Source organism: Artemia sp. Qi Xiang Cuo, chromosome 2, assembly GCF_049724085.1.
Source record: "Artemia sp. Qi Xiang Cuo chromosome 2, ASM4972408v1, whole genome shotgun sequence".
NCBI lineage: Eukaryota > Metazoa > Arthropoda > Branchiopoda > Anostraca > Artemiidae > Artemia > Artemia sp. Qi Xiang Cuo.
Genome location: NC_142795.1, coordinates 27,035,602 through 27,050,035, shown reverse-complemented (window position 1 = coordinate 27,050,035; position 14,434 = coordinate 27,035,602). Strand labels below are relative to the sequence as shown.

The following is a 14,434-nucleotide window of genomic DNA, read 5'->3' as shown; positions in this document are numbered from 1 at the left end:
TTTTGGAGAGGCTTAATTCGATTAAAAGGTTAGAAGATCAAGGGCCCTTCTTAAGAGACGGAATTTCTTAAAGGGTAGAAACCTCTACTCCCCCCTCCTTACCGAGCCTTTTTTCTACCAGCTCCCTTATCTCTCTCAAGATATTCGATCAAAAATTTGAGATTACCACTTTGTTCAAAAAATATCGAAAGGTTCAAAAGGTGGACATCTAGGGATTACTTGATCCCTCATAGGCCCCGGGGCAAATGCTTAATTTACCCAAGTTGCCCATTCTTACACATAAATGTTGGAACACAACAGGGAGGGTTGCGTCAGGTCTCTTCTCGGATATCCGATTAGCTTGAAACTTTCATAGATCGTTCTCTAAGTAAAGAAAACTGTATACTTTGTTAGTGACCCTTGAAATTTGCTAGGGGGGCCTGGTTCAAGTTGATTTTAAATTTTGGCTTGGGGGATAGAGGTAAATCGAAAGATGTATGGTTACCCATGTCTTAAATATAGCCTGTTTACGATAATTTGGGGACGTCTTGGGAAGTGAGTTTAAACTTTCAGGGCTGTTGGAGAAAGGAAGGTGAAGAATGGGCCAAGAGAAATGCAAATTTAATGCTGAGGGAGTCCTGAAATTTGGTCAAAATTTGGAGAATTCTATTTTTTTCAAAATATTTGAAAGATTCAATAGCTATATCTTCAGGAATGGGAGGGTCCCTAAGGCCCCTGGGGCAAGAACCGTAAATTTTACAAGTTGTTTACTCATTGGGTTTATCTGGGAAAAGGTCTTAAGGATCGAGTTAAAACTTTTGAAAATCCTGGGGAGTCAAGTGGGTCTCAAGCTTTTACTTATGGGAGGGGACAGAGGTAAATAAAAAAAATCGTGTGTATCCCTCTAGGTTGTCGAAATAGAATATCTGTAATATCGTGAAAACGGCTTGGAGTTTCAAGTTAAAACTTATAGGAACCCTTTTTGATTGAAACCATTGACCTACTCTTTTTAATAAATTACCTGGAAATGCATTTATTTAAACTAACAAGCAGCCAAAACATAAGATTTTACAATAAAATAATGGATTAGTCTTGTCTGTATACAAGGTTGTAACAGAATGGGGGTCAGGATGGCTTCAGTCATATAGAAAGTCAAAAATTCTGCGGATTTTCAATCCCTTTCAATAAAGATTAATCTCCCTATTCACTCAAAATTCTATAGTAAAACTATTATTAAAATTTGTCTCACAAAATTATTATTACTCAGAATTTTGACTGATTATTCTAATTTTGCCCAAAATTTAAAGAGTTACATATAATCGTAATTTCTAATCAGAAGAGCTGAAAAAAATTACAAATATTTTTGTGTAAGCCAAAATCGACTATGAAAATATAAGCGAACAAAAGTTAATACAAAAATGCTTTTAAAGAAAAAACTTTTAAGAGAATTAAAGGCTCTATTAAACCAGAGAGGGGCAGAAATAAAATCACATATTAATTCAAGATTAAACCGAGCAGAAATTTCTATCAATGCATATCAAGTCAACATTAAAACGGACTGAGATTACCCTTAAGAGGGTGAGCCCTTTAAACCCTTTAAAAAGCCAAAGCGTCCTTTGGACCATACTAGAATCGATTTGATTTCGAGCACTTTGTTTCATTTTTCATAGCATCAACAACAGCAAAACAAAAAAAAATGGCATCTCAAGGATAATCGATGGTTAAAACTAAGAGTGGTTCTACTTGTCCCCTTCGCCCCCACTCAAAATCTCTAAACGGCTTAGATGCCATTTGTATTTTATTGAAAACCACGTAGGTTTTGAAGAGTGCGGTTTTATTTGTCAATGATCAAAAATAACAACCAAAAAAGAAAGAATATCGCTATAACAAAGTCGATTACTGAGAAGTATTAAAGAGAGTAAACTGACTGTTTAATATATATTATTTATTCATTGATAGTAATTTCGGTTCGATAGTTATGATGCGACTTTATTTCTGCTCGTCTTTGGTTTTAAAACAGTTTCTCAGTTTTCTTTGAACAGTTCTCTAATTAAAAATGTTTTTTTCTCAAATTAATACTTGAAGAAAATATCCTGCTCTTCATCATAAGATAAGAGGTCCATGATTGCCAAGAGCAGGCAAACCAAAACAAAACGATAAACAACTACGAGCGTAGAAAATACAACAAAATGAAAACAACAAAATAAGCAAAGTGGTAAAAAAAAAAATTACAGTATGTAGACGGTGAGAGTCGCCGTTTACCCCCCCCCCCCCGCAAAAAACATCGCTTAAGGAAAATACTCCGCGAAACAAAATGGGCAAGCGAAAATTCGCAAAACAAGTCATGAGCACTATACAACAGAGGCTTCTCTTTTAAGGGTTTTAGAGGATTTGGCTTTCAATCTGATATTCAAGCCGGAATTCACCTTGCCATGTCGCTTTATCATTTTTGCTTGACAATAATTGCTGATTATTGGCATACATTCTAACGATTCGCATACAGGATACCTGATATAATTGATTTGGAGAATAAATTGAGAGGAACTATACCAAGCTCTAAATGAGTCCTTTAAAGGACTCATGTGGCTGATACAGCCACCAATTCCTGAAAATTTAGGGGGGGGGGGGCAGAAAAGATTACCATTTTTTTTTATTCATTAAGATACAAAAAAAAATGTATTATTCAAAATATAGGAGAACGGGCAGTTGTTCTTTCACTTCTAGCAATGTTTTTCCCGGGATAAAATGTTTTGCTCATCATTTAAAAGGGGTCTTATGGGTGCTATTCTTAAGAAGTTTTGTCTTATCGAAAAAAAGATGCCAGTCGCTGATATTGAAGCTACTGATTTAAAAAAAAGGAAATAACTATAGAACCATGATTGTAGTTATTTGAATTGAGCGCTAAAAACCACTACCTAGACGCGTTTTCCATTAGAGGCTTAGATTCGCTTACCAAATCTGGTCAATTCAAGCTTTCTCAAAAATAACGATGGGGTAGCTCTCCACTAGTAACAAATATCCTTCACAAATATCAGTGCCGGCTTCACAAGCCAACTCGTGAATAACGCCTTTTAAACTATGGTAGTTTAAAAGGCGTTTAGATACACCTTTTAAACGTACCCAAATTGAATGGTAGGGAACCCAAATTGAATCAAAGTTTGACTAAAACGCGGAAAATTTTGTTCGTAAATGTTGATTTTTTTTTTCTTTTTAATCAAAGGTACTATATTTGTTTGGCTGATAAATATGGTTTACAATTCTTTTTTTTACAGAAACGGTTCTTTTTTCCCTATAGCCATATTACTTGTTTGATAATTCCATTGTTGCATGAGTATTTATGGCCTATATAGTTTTCATCATAGATTGACATTAAATTATGCCAGTAAGGAGCTTATAATTACTGTAGCTATTGAATTGAGATTCGAGTATTTAGAAATAAAGCAATATGACAGTAGTTAGGACCAATGATCGCTTGCTGAATGTATATATGAATAGCTAAGAAATTACTGGAGAACTAAGGTCATGTTTAGAACTTATAATTATTTTTTTCTAATTAGTAAGTCTTATTGATATACTTTATTACCTGAAACTGTTTATAGTTCGAGACCATTCAGAATTTTCAACTTTAATGTAATCAAATTGTTTGGGTGAGTGTGGTTATCTATAAGATGGCACTACCAATAGAGGGAGGGTTTTTGCCCTAAACCTTCAAAACTTCGTGATTTTAATTTGTCAAAAGTTTGAGATATTTATCAACAAATGCAGCATCAGTAATGAGCTTACTGTTGTAATCACAGTAATCACTTAGAGTAATCTTTTAGATCTAAATGCTATCTAAACATTTTAAACAATTCAGGTGGGCTGCGCTTGCTATTGCTGCCCACCTACTTATTTCCATGGTTAAAAGTATCTCGAAAACGCCAGTTTTTGTGACACTTTATATGTTTCTAAAAAAAAATATGACATTTTTTAGCAAAAACGTGACACCTTCGGCAATAATATATTTTGCACCAAGGCCGTATCCAGGGGGAGGTTAGGGGGTTTGAGCCCTCCCCCTCTCCGAAATATTTTTCCAACTCGTAAAAATGAATACAAAAATACTCTTCTCCCTCTCCCACTCCCACTCCCAAGAAAATAGTAGAAGAGTAATCCTGCACAAGATTCTACGATAAAATTCAAAATGTTTTACTGCAACGGAGGGAGGGGTGAAAGTTCCTTCCAACAAAAGGCGGAATATATGTTTTTCCCTAACAGGAGGGTCAGTTTCCTTGAAAGAAGTACTCTTCCCATTCCCCCCACCCCAAAAAATATGATAAGAGTAATCCTGCAGAAGATTCTACGATGTAATTCAAAAATATTACTGCCATTGAGGAAGGGGTGAAAGTTCTTACCAACAAAAGGCAGAATACATGTTTTTCCTTAAAAGGAGGGTAAGATAAGATTTATTTAAAAAATGAACTACCACTAGCCTTTAAAGGCCGAATTTGCATTCTGAGTCAAATAACAAATAACAGACAATAAAAAAAAAACGAAAAAAAAACAACATACAAAGTCAAGTCCAATAAAAAGATCAAAATTCTGAGGTCAGGTATAGGAAAAAATTCTGAAGTAAAAAATAAGTTCGAAAATGGAATTAAAATAAAAAGTTAGGAAACTCTTGCTAGACTGTCAATGCAAGAAACTGGTTATGTACAAATTAAAAACTATTTATTATATAAAAAAAGGGATAAAAGATTTTTAGAATCGCAAGGTAGTACAAGGAATGGGAGATAAGGTGGGGATAGGCTGGGGCACAGTTCCTGGAGAACGATTTCTTTCAGGTGCATTAAATTCAGGGGAAATGTTCCTGGTAGGGGGGCTCTGTGGAAGATTCTACGCTGAAATTAAAAAAAAATTACTGTCATGAAGGAATGGGGGAAAGTTCCTATCTACAAAAGGCATAATATACCTTTTTTCATAAAAGGGAATATCGGAACAACTATCGTTTGATCTAGTGCCTCTTTAAGCATCAAATGCGATTGCATTCGTACAAAGGACTCATTTTCACTGTTCAGTGTGAGAAACAATGATTTTGGCCGTTAAAGAGCGAAAATACTATTGAGTAAAATAATTGAGAAAGCTAATCAGGGTTAAATTATTTGACAGTGCTAGACTCTCAGTTTGAGGCCATAATGCTATATTTCTTCCTAAACATGTAATATTATCAACAATAGAATAAAAAAATAACAATATTTCAATTCAGATCTTTTAAGCCACACATAAGAAATTACCAATATCTTAGTAAGACTTGTATAAAACAACAATTAGTTGACAATATTGCTAAATCTGAATCTGCTAATGTCGATTGATTGAAACCTATGATGAGCAAAAGGAATTAAGTAAGGCTTTTCGTAAAGTTACCAAATATGCAGTTCATTCAAATTAAGCTTCTATTTAAAAATAATAACCTTGAGTGGTAGCGTACTTAAAATTATAGGGTATTGCACAGTTATATACCTATAGTTATACACCTATAATAGGTGTTAACAGAGGGAGAGAGGGGAGAGCAGAGCAGTGGTGGATCCAGGGAGGCGAGGGGCCCCCCCCCTCCTAACGTAGTCTAAAGTAGTATAATTTACTTAATTAATGCAAGTTTGCGTTAATTGAACTTGCTCCTAACGCAATTTTATCGGATCACCCTGTTTTGCGCCCCCCCCCCCCCCAAAAAAATCCTGGATCCACCCCTGGATCAGAGGATATATCTTTGCGATCAGACGATGTAATTCGTTACTTTCATTAAAAACAACTATTTTGTTTCTATAATTAACGTCAGGCAGATCTCATGACACGAAGTCGGTTTTTAAAACCGTGATCTCTTCAAAGCTGGGCAAACTAACGCTGAGGGAAAAATTTAGACGGACACAAGAATTGAAGCTTCTGGAGAGACAGATAAAAATTGGGTTTTCTAGACCCCGATTTTTTTTTTTCTTGTTTTAATATTAAGCTAGTAAAATAAAGAACAGTTTTAATTAACAACATTTTTTACGAGCAAACTCTCCGTTTTTCTTTGGTTGCACTTACTCCTTTTTACTACTTTTTACACTTACGCAGTTCTTACTCCTTTTTTTTGTAGTTTCTTTATCAACTGTATATTCTATTTTTAAGGTGAGGTTGGCAAAGAGATGTATATAGTAAACAGAGGAAAACTTCAAGTAGTTGCAGACGACGGAAAAACAGTTCTGGCAACGCTGAAAGCTGGCTCGTATTTCGGGGAAATATCCATATTAAATATGGGAACTGCAGGTGTGCTGTTTTTTCTTTACTCTTTTTGTCTTCTCTCTGTAATTCGTAAAACATTGACAGACTCTTCCACATTTACAAAAATAAAAATATTTCAAAATCAACATAATTATATATTACGGTTTGGAAAGCCAGCATTGTAGTAACAAAATAGAATGTCTGGACGAGCAATTAATGAATTTTAGAAATGAATAAGAATAAGCTTCTGAGAAAGCCTTTCACACTTGCTCAGGCGTTGACTTTCCATACTTTTTTACATTTTTTAATTTTCAAATAGCTTGTTCATGATGACTGTGAGGATTTTAGACGATGATTATGATAATTTTTGTGAATTTTTACATTAGTCTGGTGTCACAAGACTTGTTTAATTGTGAAGGGACTTAGCATAACTTAGGTTAACCATTTAGTATAGAAAATTCCGTATGCAGTGTGAAAGCCACTTAAGGCATCAGACATTAAAAGGAGGCTTTTCTTCCGTTTGGATGCTGAAGGGAACAAGAAGAGAAATAGAAAAAGTTGTAGTCAGCGTCTGTTGCCTTCCTAAACCTTATATTTTCGGTTTATATTTTTATCTATCTATTGTTTATCTATGCATTGGGCATCAATAATGGCTGCTATAATATTAAGCCCACACATTTCAATTTGTGCATCTTACATTTAAAATAACCATATGTTATGTACATGCTTCAACATAATTGAAATCTGAAATACATCATATACATTTTTAAATATGGTACATTCCAGCACAATTCGAATGTCATATTTTATGTTATTCGCAAACTTTTAGTAATAACTCCTAATTTTGGGTATAAGATTTTGACACTTATTACGTTTTTATCCTTTTCAGCAAACTTATTTTAAATATTTAGACCATTTTATTAAATATATCCTTTACTTGATTTAAGAAATAAAAACAACATTTATAATCATGACCTCCTCACCCCCCTCTAATATCGTCTGAGATTCTGTACGTTTACTTTAACCCATTTCAATATATCATATTCCAGGTTATTCTCATTGCATTATCTGTAAGTATTTACAGATATTTACTTATTGATCCTATCTTTGTGTTTGGGCTTTTAGCAGTTGACTTTATTTTCATGATATCCTTTTCTGGGTATAATATACGCTTTTTCTAGTATTATTTATAATCAAGTGTGTCATTGTCCGTCTATCTTTATATTCGTCTTTGCACTGAATAACAGTTGAATTATTTTCGTTGGAAACGAAAAATTTCCACTGAATATTCCAAAAGAAATCTTAGAAATCCTGTCATTGTGTTTGAGGTTTTGATACTTTATTAGATTCTTATCCGATCCTTTTGAAGATATTACACATAATATACTTGTATATATTTATAACAAATCTTGTCCTTTTCTGTCTGTCTTTATTTCCGTCTTTCCACTGAGTAGCAGCTGAATTATTCTGATTTGAAATGGAAATGTTTGCACAATATCCCAAAATAAAATCTCGGAAGTTCTGTCATTGTGTTTGAGGTTTTGACACTTTATTCTATTTTCATTAAATCCTTTTGAAGATATTATATATCCTTTTGCTGGTATATATGTATAATCAAGCATGTCCTTTTCCGTCTGCCCTTATCTACGTCTTTCCCTTCAATAGCAGCTGAATTATTCTGGCTTGAAATGTGAAATTTTTGCACAACATTTCAAAAGAAATCTTGGAATTTCTGTCATTGTTATTGAGCCTTAGACACTTTATTTCATTTTTATTACATCTTTTTTAGGAAACCGTCGAACAGCATCAGTAAGGTCTGTGGGATATAGTGACTTATTTGTATTGTCAAAAAAAGACATGTGGGACGTGTTAAAGGAATATCCAGCGGCAAGAGTGCGTCTTGAAGCAATAGCAGCGCGAAGACTGGAAAAGTACAAAAAAGCGCCACTAGAAAAAGGTTGGTATGTATGGAATTATGCGTAGAAAATCTGTTTTTAGTAATTTTTTTAACCTTGCGAAGTAATTTTTAGTAGTTATTCCCGGGAAAACTGGTAAATCTTTGTATCGTGTACATTTCTTACTAGATTTAAACCAGTTCAACCAAAATTATTAATATTTTTAACCACCAGATTAATTTTACTTCTATTTCATTTTAAGTTTAGCAGTTGAAAAACAAATCCGATAGATACGGGTAGTTTGTACTGAGTGCATGTTGAGCGGAAAATAAAATAACCACTATAATAGATAAGAAAAATATAAAACGAGAAATATATAAATTAACTAGGAAAAATGAGAAATAAGACAAAAAATAATGTTGTTTAATAAATTGTTGCCTCTTTATCTTTCTGAAAATTTTGTAAATTAGGTTGAAATGCAAAATGTGTTATATCTGTTTCTTATGCGATATCGGACAAGATCTGAAGTAATTGTTAGCTGTTCCACACATTGATTCACATATATCTTTCAAGAATTTTCCCTTAGCTTGAAAAATATTTCCGCGTTTCCTGGGATCTTGGAACCTGGACTTTGGCCTACGCACAGATTTTTTTTTTTCGAGGATGCATAAAAGAGTGTAATTAAAAAAATCCAAATATATGCAAAATAAAAAAAAATTAAATCAAAATCATGAAGATCTTGTGATTTCCTAAGGGACTCGGCCCAGAAATGGCCCCTAGATTTTTAACCCCCCCCCTGGATTTAAGAATACTCGATGGGAGGGGGCTATTGAAAAACACGCTTATTTAACATTTCCTCTCGAAAAAACAAAGAAATACAGCAATTACCCCCATCTACATCTAAAAAGAATTTTTTCCCCCCTTATAGATATTTTATAAATTTGTGCCTTTGGTTGGACTATTCTTTCTTGTGTGCAGAACTGTCAAATATATGCAAGTATTTAGAGGCTTATAATCAATCACTCCCAGGTCGAATACCGTCCCAGTTTGAGACTGACGGGGAATCAAACCTACTCTTATCAAACCTAACAACTTTAACTGTTTATACCCTTGTTTATGATCATGAAACAAACAACAATGCAGCCAATATTCAGGCAAGCATCCTTTTTTTTCTTTTTTTTGTGTTCATTGACTGTTATTGTAACAGTCTGTATTTATTTAGAAAAGATGTATAGTCATACCTTTCGGACTAAGACTTTGTTGGGCGTAGTATAAATTATAATTAGAATGTTCTCTAACAAAAGTATTTTAATTAGTCAAGGTCAATGGTTTCATCAAAATATTTGTTAAACGAAAAATCAGATTTACTCAATTCAAGCAAACTTTAGCCTATTGTGCCTTCAAAAGTCACCAAGGACCCAAGGAGGGCATTTCCAATCAATCCTCCAATTTTCTGCTGGAACATTTTCTCCCATCGAGGCTGGACAGTGGCGTGTCAGCTTCATAAATCGTTGTGTTAGATGCACCTAAGGGGGTTTCCCGGTTGTGGTTCTTATGACGGAATCCACGTAGTTTCCAATGTGGTGACCATTTGGGATTTTGCGGTTATTCATTCTCAGAACATAACCTAAACATCTTCATCAGCAGATTCTTGCGATGTTTAGCGTGAAGAAGGTAAATACCTCTAATAACACTAAAGCAAAACACTATTCTATTACTGTTTATTCTTTTTACTTCTGAGGCAGCACCAGTGACAGACTTTGAACGGAGAAAAATAAGGGGAAGAATAGGGGTAATCTCTTCTGCTTTATACATGAATAAAGAGAAGGTAAAATTTGTTCTCCATTGGTTATGTATAAGCTTTCTAGAGCCTTAGAGCTTATGGCCCGTCGCATCAATTAAGACGGTTCAAGATGTGAAAGATTTACTTCATTGTATACATGGTGATAATGCCTCGGAAATGAACAAATGTTTCATTCTAGAATGTTTATTATACGTTAACTTGAGTTTCAGCAAGTATGTTCGTCTATGGAAAATGATATTTCCTACATAGTATCTCCATACAACATTTCTTACTTATAAGATTTTTTTTTGCTTAGAAATTGGCAACTTCTGGACGTCTATTATATTTGGGGCGTTTTATCTTTAGTAATATATAGTCTTCATTAAAGCAGTAAACAGCTAATTGCTACTACTGCTACTACTAATGACAACTCACTGTAGCACCAAGACCCATGAGGCCAACAGAGCTACGCACGCTCCTCCTCCATCCCAATCCATTCAAAGCTTCTTTCTTTACACCCTCCCAAGAAGTTTCAAATACCTTTAAATCCTTCTTATGACTTCATCTCACCCAATTCGGGGACGACCTGATTTTTGTTTGGCCCTAGATGGACGGCCGAAAAGCACATTCTTTGGCAATATCCGATCTTTCATAGTTAACTTCTATCTTTCACAGTCCACAGTTAACCCTAATTTCAAAATAAATTTTCGGGTCAAATAGACTTGGGACGAATCTGTTTTTTTCAAAGATGGGTTTTAAAAAGGAGGCTTTAAGACGGGATATTGTATTTAAGGGTAACTGTTTGCCTTTCAGGGGTAATGAAAACATATTTAGAATATTATATTTATATTCTTTGTGTAGGCATATGAAGGAAAAGACGTTTTAGTAAAAGAACAAACTACTGAAATATTTAGGCATAACATTTTTCAGTATGTAGAGTCTAAAGGAAAATTGCTGATAAGCATAAATTTCATGAATAGTATGTTTTGGGTAGTTATGAATGTATTGACCTTGAAGGCATTTCTACTCCTCATATTTATACTCATTAAACATAATTAGTTTTTCAGGGTAGAAATTTGAGTTGTTTTCTAGCTGTTAAGTCACAATTTGGCATTCTAATTTTTTTTTTTTTTTAGCTACTTTATATGTGTTTCTTTTTTAGCTGCTTTAAGTCGAAGTCGCTCAGCACCAGGCCTTGTAGAATCATCTGGAAAAATATCATTAGAACAAATGTGGCTCCCACCTTGTATGCCTGATTCAGCTGGGAAGGAAAAAGCAAATACTTGGCAGCAGTAAGTTTGGTATTTTATTATTGTTATATTATGCAAACGTATATGTTGATTTTTAAAATAAAAAACATCAGCAAGGTGGGTGAAAAATAGAATAGAGGTGATATTTAACTGGAAAAATTATGGAAAATACATATTATTTTCATTTGTTTTGACCATAACGGAATTTTGCCTAAAAAAATTATTTCATCACTAAATAATATAGTGCCCGTTAACTTTATGCCTTACATTCAAGAAAATTAGCCTGTTCTATTGTTTTACCGTAGGAAGCACTTCTACAACTGATTAGTAGCCTAACAAGAGCACTTTAAACAGAATTAGGTAGTTCTGACGTTGGAACAGTATTGGGTAGTAAATCTTTGAATTATGCCAGAAAGTAGGGCGATTTTTAAATAATTATGGCTTTTGATAATAGAAAATGGCTATCATGGGAGCCAACTTCCTTAACTAAGTGATTCAGACCCACCCCAAGATCTCGTTATCTCGTTTTCTTTTCGATTCATCTGTTATTGCTTGTATTGTTATTTGGTAAGCAAACCATTTGACTCTTGCCGTAAGGAATGTATTAATTAAATTTTGAAAAAAGGTTTCTCGAATGAAAGTACAGATCAGTATCAAACTTTAAAACAAACATGAATTATTAGGGGTCTTTCCCCTCCTCAGCCACCCGTTTATTTACAAGTAGAAGTAATAAAGCTATAATTTAAATTAATATATGAATATAAACATTGACATGGCAGAATACGAGACTCTTATTATAAAGTAAGATAAAATTAATTTCTAAAATCTATCACAAATTCTAGTAGAGCCGAACTTCCTTTTTATGTCAACTAAAGAAAGAAAAGCGGAACAGCAAAAATGACAAACAATCCGTCGAAACTCATTAAAAACGAAATCTCTCGAGTCTTTCTCAGTAATTTGTCAAGTCCTGGCCCACGACTTCAAAACCTAAACTTGCAACCTGAACCCTCAAAACCTCAAGAAATTCATTTTTACAGTTACACTCTTATCCATGACACTAGAATCCTTTGAACAATCTAAGTCTACTAGCCTATACTTTTACCTTTCCAAATCATACCAAATTCTTCTACAGCCTTTGTCTTGTCTCTTAAAACTAAGTCCATTTCAAACAGTTCGTGGTAATGAACTGTAAGTAAGGAGCGACCCGGCTCAATGGTAACCGAAACTCTAGAAAACGATATTTTGATACCAATAGATACATCCAAAGAATCAAATTTTAATGCTGATTTCAAATATATAAGTTTCATCAAGTTTAGTCCTACCCATTAAAAGTTCCGCACCTGAGAAAAGTTGGCTGATTTTCGAAAAAAGGGGGAAAGACCCCCTAAAAATTATAGAATCTTAATGAAAATCACACTATCATATTCAGCGTAACATAGAACCCTACTGTAGAGGTTTCAAGCACCCATCTACAAAAATGTGGAATTTCGCATTTTTTGCCAGAAGAAAGAGCACGTATGCGTGTTTATTTGTTTGTTTGTTTTTTTTTTGTTTGTTTTTTTTTTCCAGGGGTGATCGTATCGACCCAGTGGCCCTAGAATAACTTGGGAGGCCTCATTGGAATGGAAATTAAAAGTTCTAGTGGCCTTTTTAAATGACCAAAAAATGGAGGACAACTAGGCCCCCTCCCACGCTCATTTTTTTTCCCAAAGTCACCCGATCAAAATTTTGAGATAGCCATTTTGTTCAGCATGTTCGAAAATATGATAAGTATGTCTTTTAGGATGACTTAATCCCTCGAAGTTCCCGGGGGGAGGCCTGAAAGATATAAACTTTACGCAATGTTAACATATAGTATTGGTTATTGGGAAGTATACAGACGTTTTCAGGGGGGATTTTTTCGGGTAGTGGGAGGGTGGGGGGTGGGTCAGGGGTTATGTGGGAGCATCTTTCCATGAAGGAAGTTTTATGGGGGAAGGAACATTGCTATGAAGGGGACACCAGATTTCCAAGCATTATTTTAAAAAAAGATCAGAAATTAAATATAAAAAAACAAGTTTTTCAACTGCAACAGCAGCAACATCAAAACTTAAAACGAACAGAAAATATTACATATATGATTGGGTTCACCCCCTAGTCAATACATCGCTCTTTAACCCAAAGATTTTTTAGTACTTTCGTAAGAACTATTTCTTTTAATTAACGGCCTTTGTGATTAGGTGGTCATTTTTAAAGAATTGGAACACAATTCAAACTTTAGCTTAGAGAGCAAGGTATTGACTAGGGGGCGAACCCCCTAATATACGTATTAAAAATAGATGAATATAGAAGTTCGTTACGTAAGTTAATTAGTAAGTTACATATATTTATTACTAATAAAAACGTTTGTAAATAAAATTAAACAAGTTTAGAGAAAGACATTTAACCAAATAAAAGTAAAATTAATATACAAATTTTTTTTAATTATTCATGTACGGTCAGCCAAGATCAAAACCTGTATTAATTCAAAAAAGTTCAAAAATTAAATAAAAAAAAAAGTTCTTTTAACAGAAAGTAAGGAACGACGTTAAAACTCAAAACGAACAGAAATTATTCCGTATTAGAAAGGGGCTGTCCCCTCCTCAACCATTCGCTCTTTACGCTAAAGTTTGACTTTCTCACAACTCTATTTTTAAAACAATAAAAAACTTTAGCGTAAAGAGCGAGGCGTTGAGGAGGGGACATCCCCTTTCATATACGGAATAATTTCTGTTCGTTTTGAGTTTTAACGTCGTTCCTTACTTTCAGTTAAAAAAACTTATTTTTTTATTTAATCAACAATCAGAGGCAACGCTATAGCGTTGCCTATAGTAAAGGCCATACGGCTCCAATGTTTTATTATTATTTTTTACTTTTTTTCTCCAGAGGCAATTCATATGGAAGGGGTCGTCGTATAAACTTCATAGGGGGCTCATTCGATTGGAAATCGAGAGTTATAGTGCCCTTTTTAATAGTCGAAAGTGATTCGAGGGCAACTAGCCCCCCCCCCCCACCCCCATTATTCCCCCAAACACATCCAATCAAAATTTGAGATATCCATTTTGTTCAGCGTAGTTGATTTCCAGATAGAAAATATGTTTTGAGGAGGACACTCCCCACAACCCTCAGGGCAAGGGATGTAAGTTATGCCCGGGGGGCATATAAGGTTTTTATAGAAGGCGTCGTAGAAACTTCAAAAAAGGCTCATTCGATTGGAAATTGAAAGGGCTAGTGCCCTTTTTAATCGTCAAAAGTGATTGGAGGGCAACTAA

At 34.3% G+C, this 14,434-nt stretch overlaps 1 protein-coding gene across 3 annotated transcripts in view; it reads left to right on the top strand.

Moving 5' to 3' along the window:
* The window catches only part of LOC148955071 (cyclic nucleotide-gated channel alpha-3), a 339,464-nt gene that overhangs the window by 297,683 nt on the left and 27,347 nt on the right, over nt 1-14,434 (top strand). For all 3 annotated transcript variants that reach the window (XM_089108043.1, XM_089108044.1, XM_089108045.1), the window contains 3 exons: nt 6,124-6,261; nt 8,006-8,173; nt 11,057-11,186. In XM_089108043.1, the coding sequence (XP_088964169.1) occupies nt 6,124-6,261; nt 8,006-8,173; nt 11,057-11,186 (436 nt within the window). The remainder of the gene's footprint in view (nt 1-6,123; nt 6,262-8,005; nt 8,174-11,056; nt 11,187-14,434) is intronic.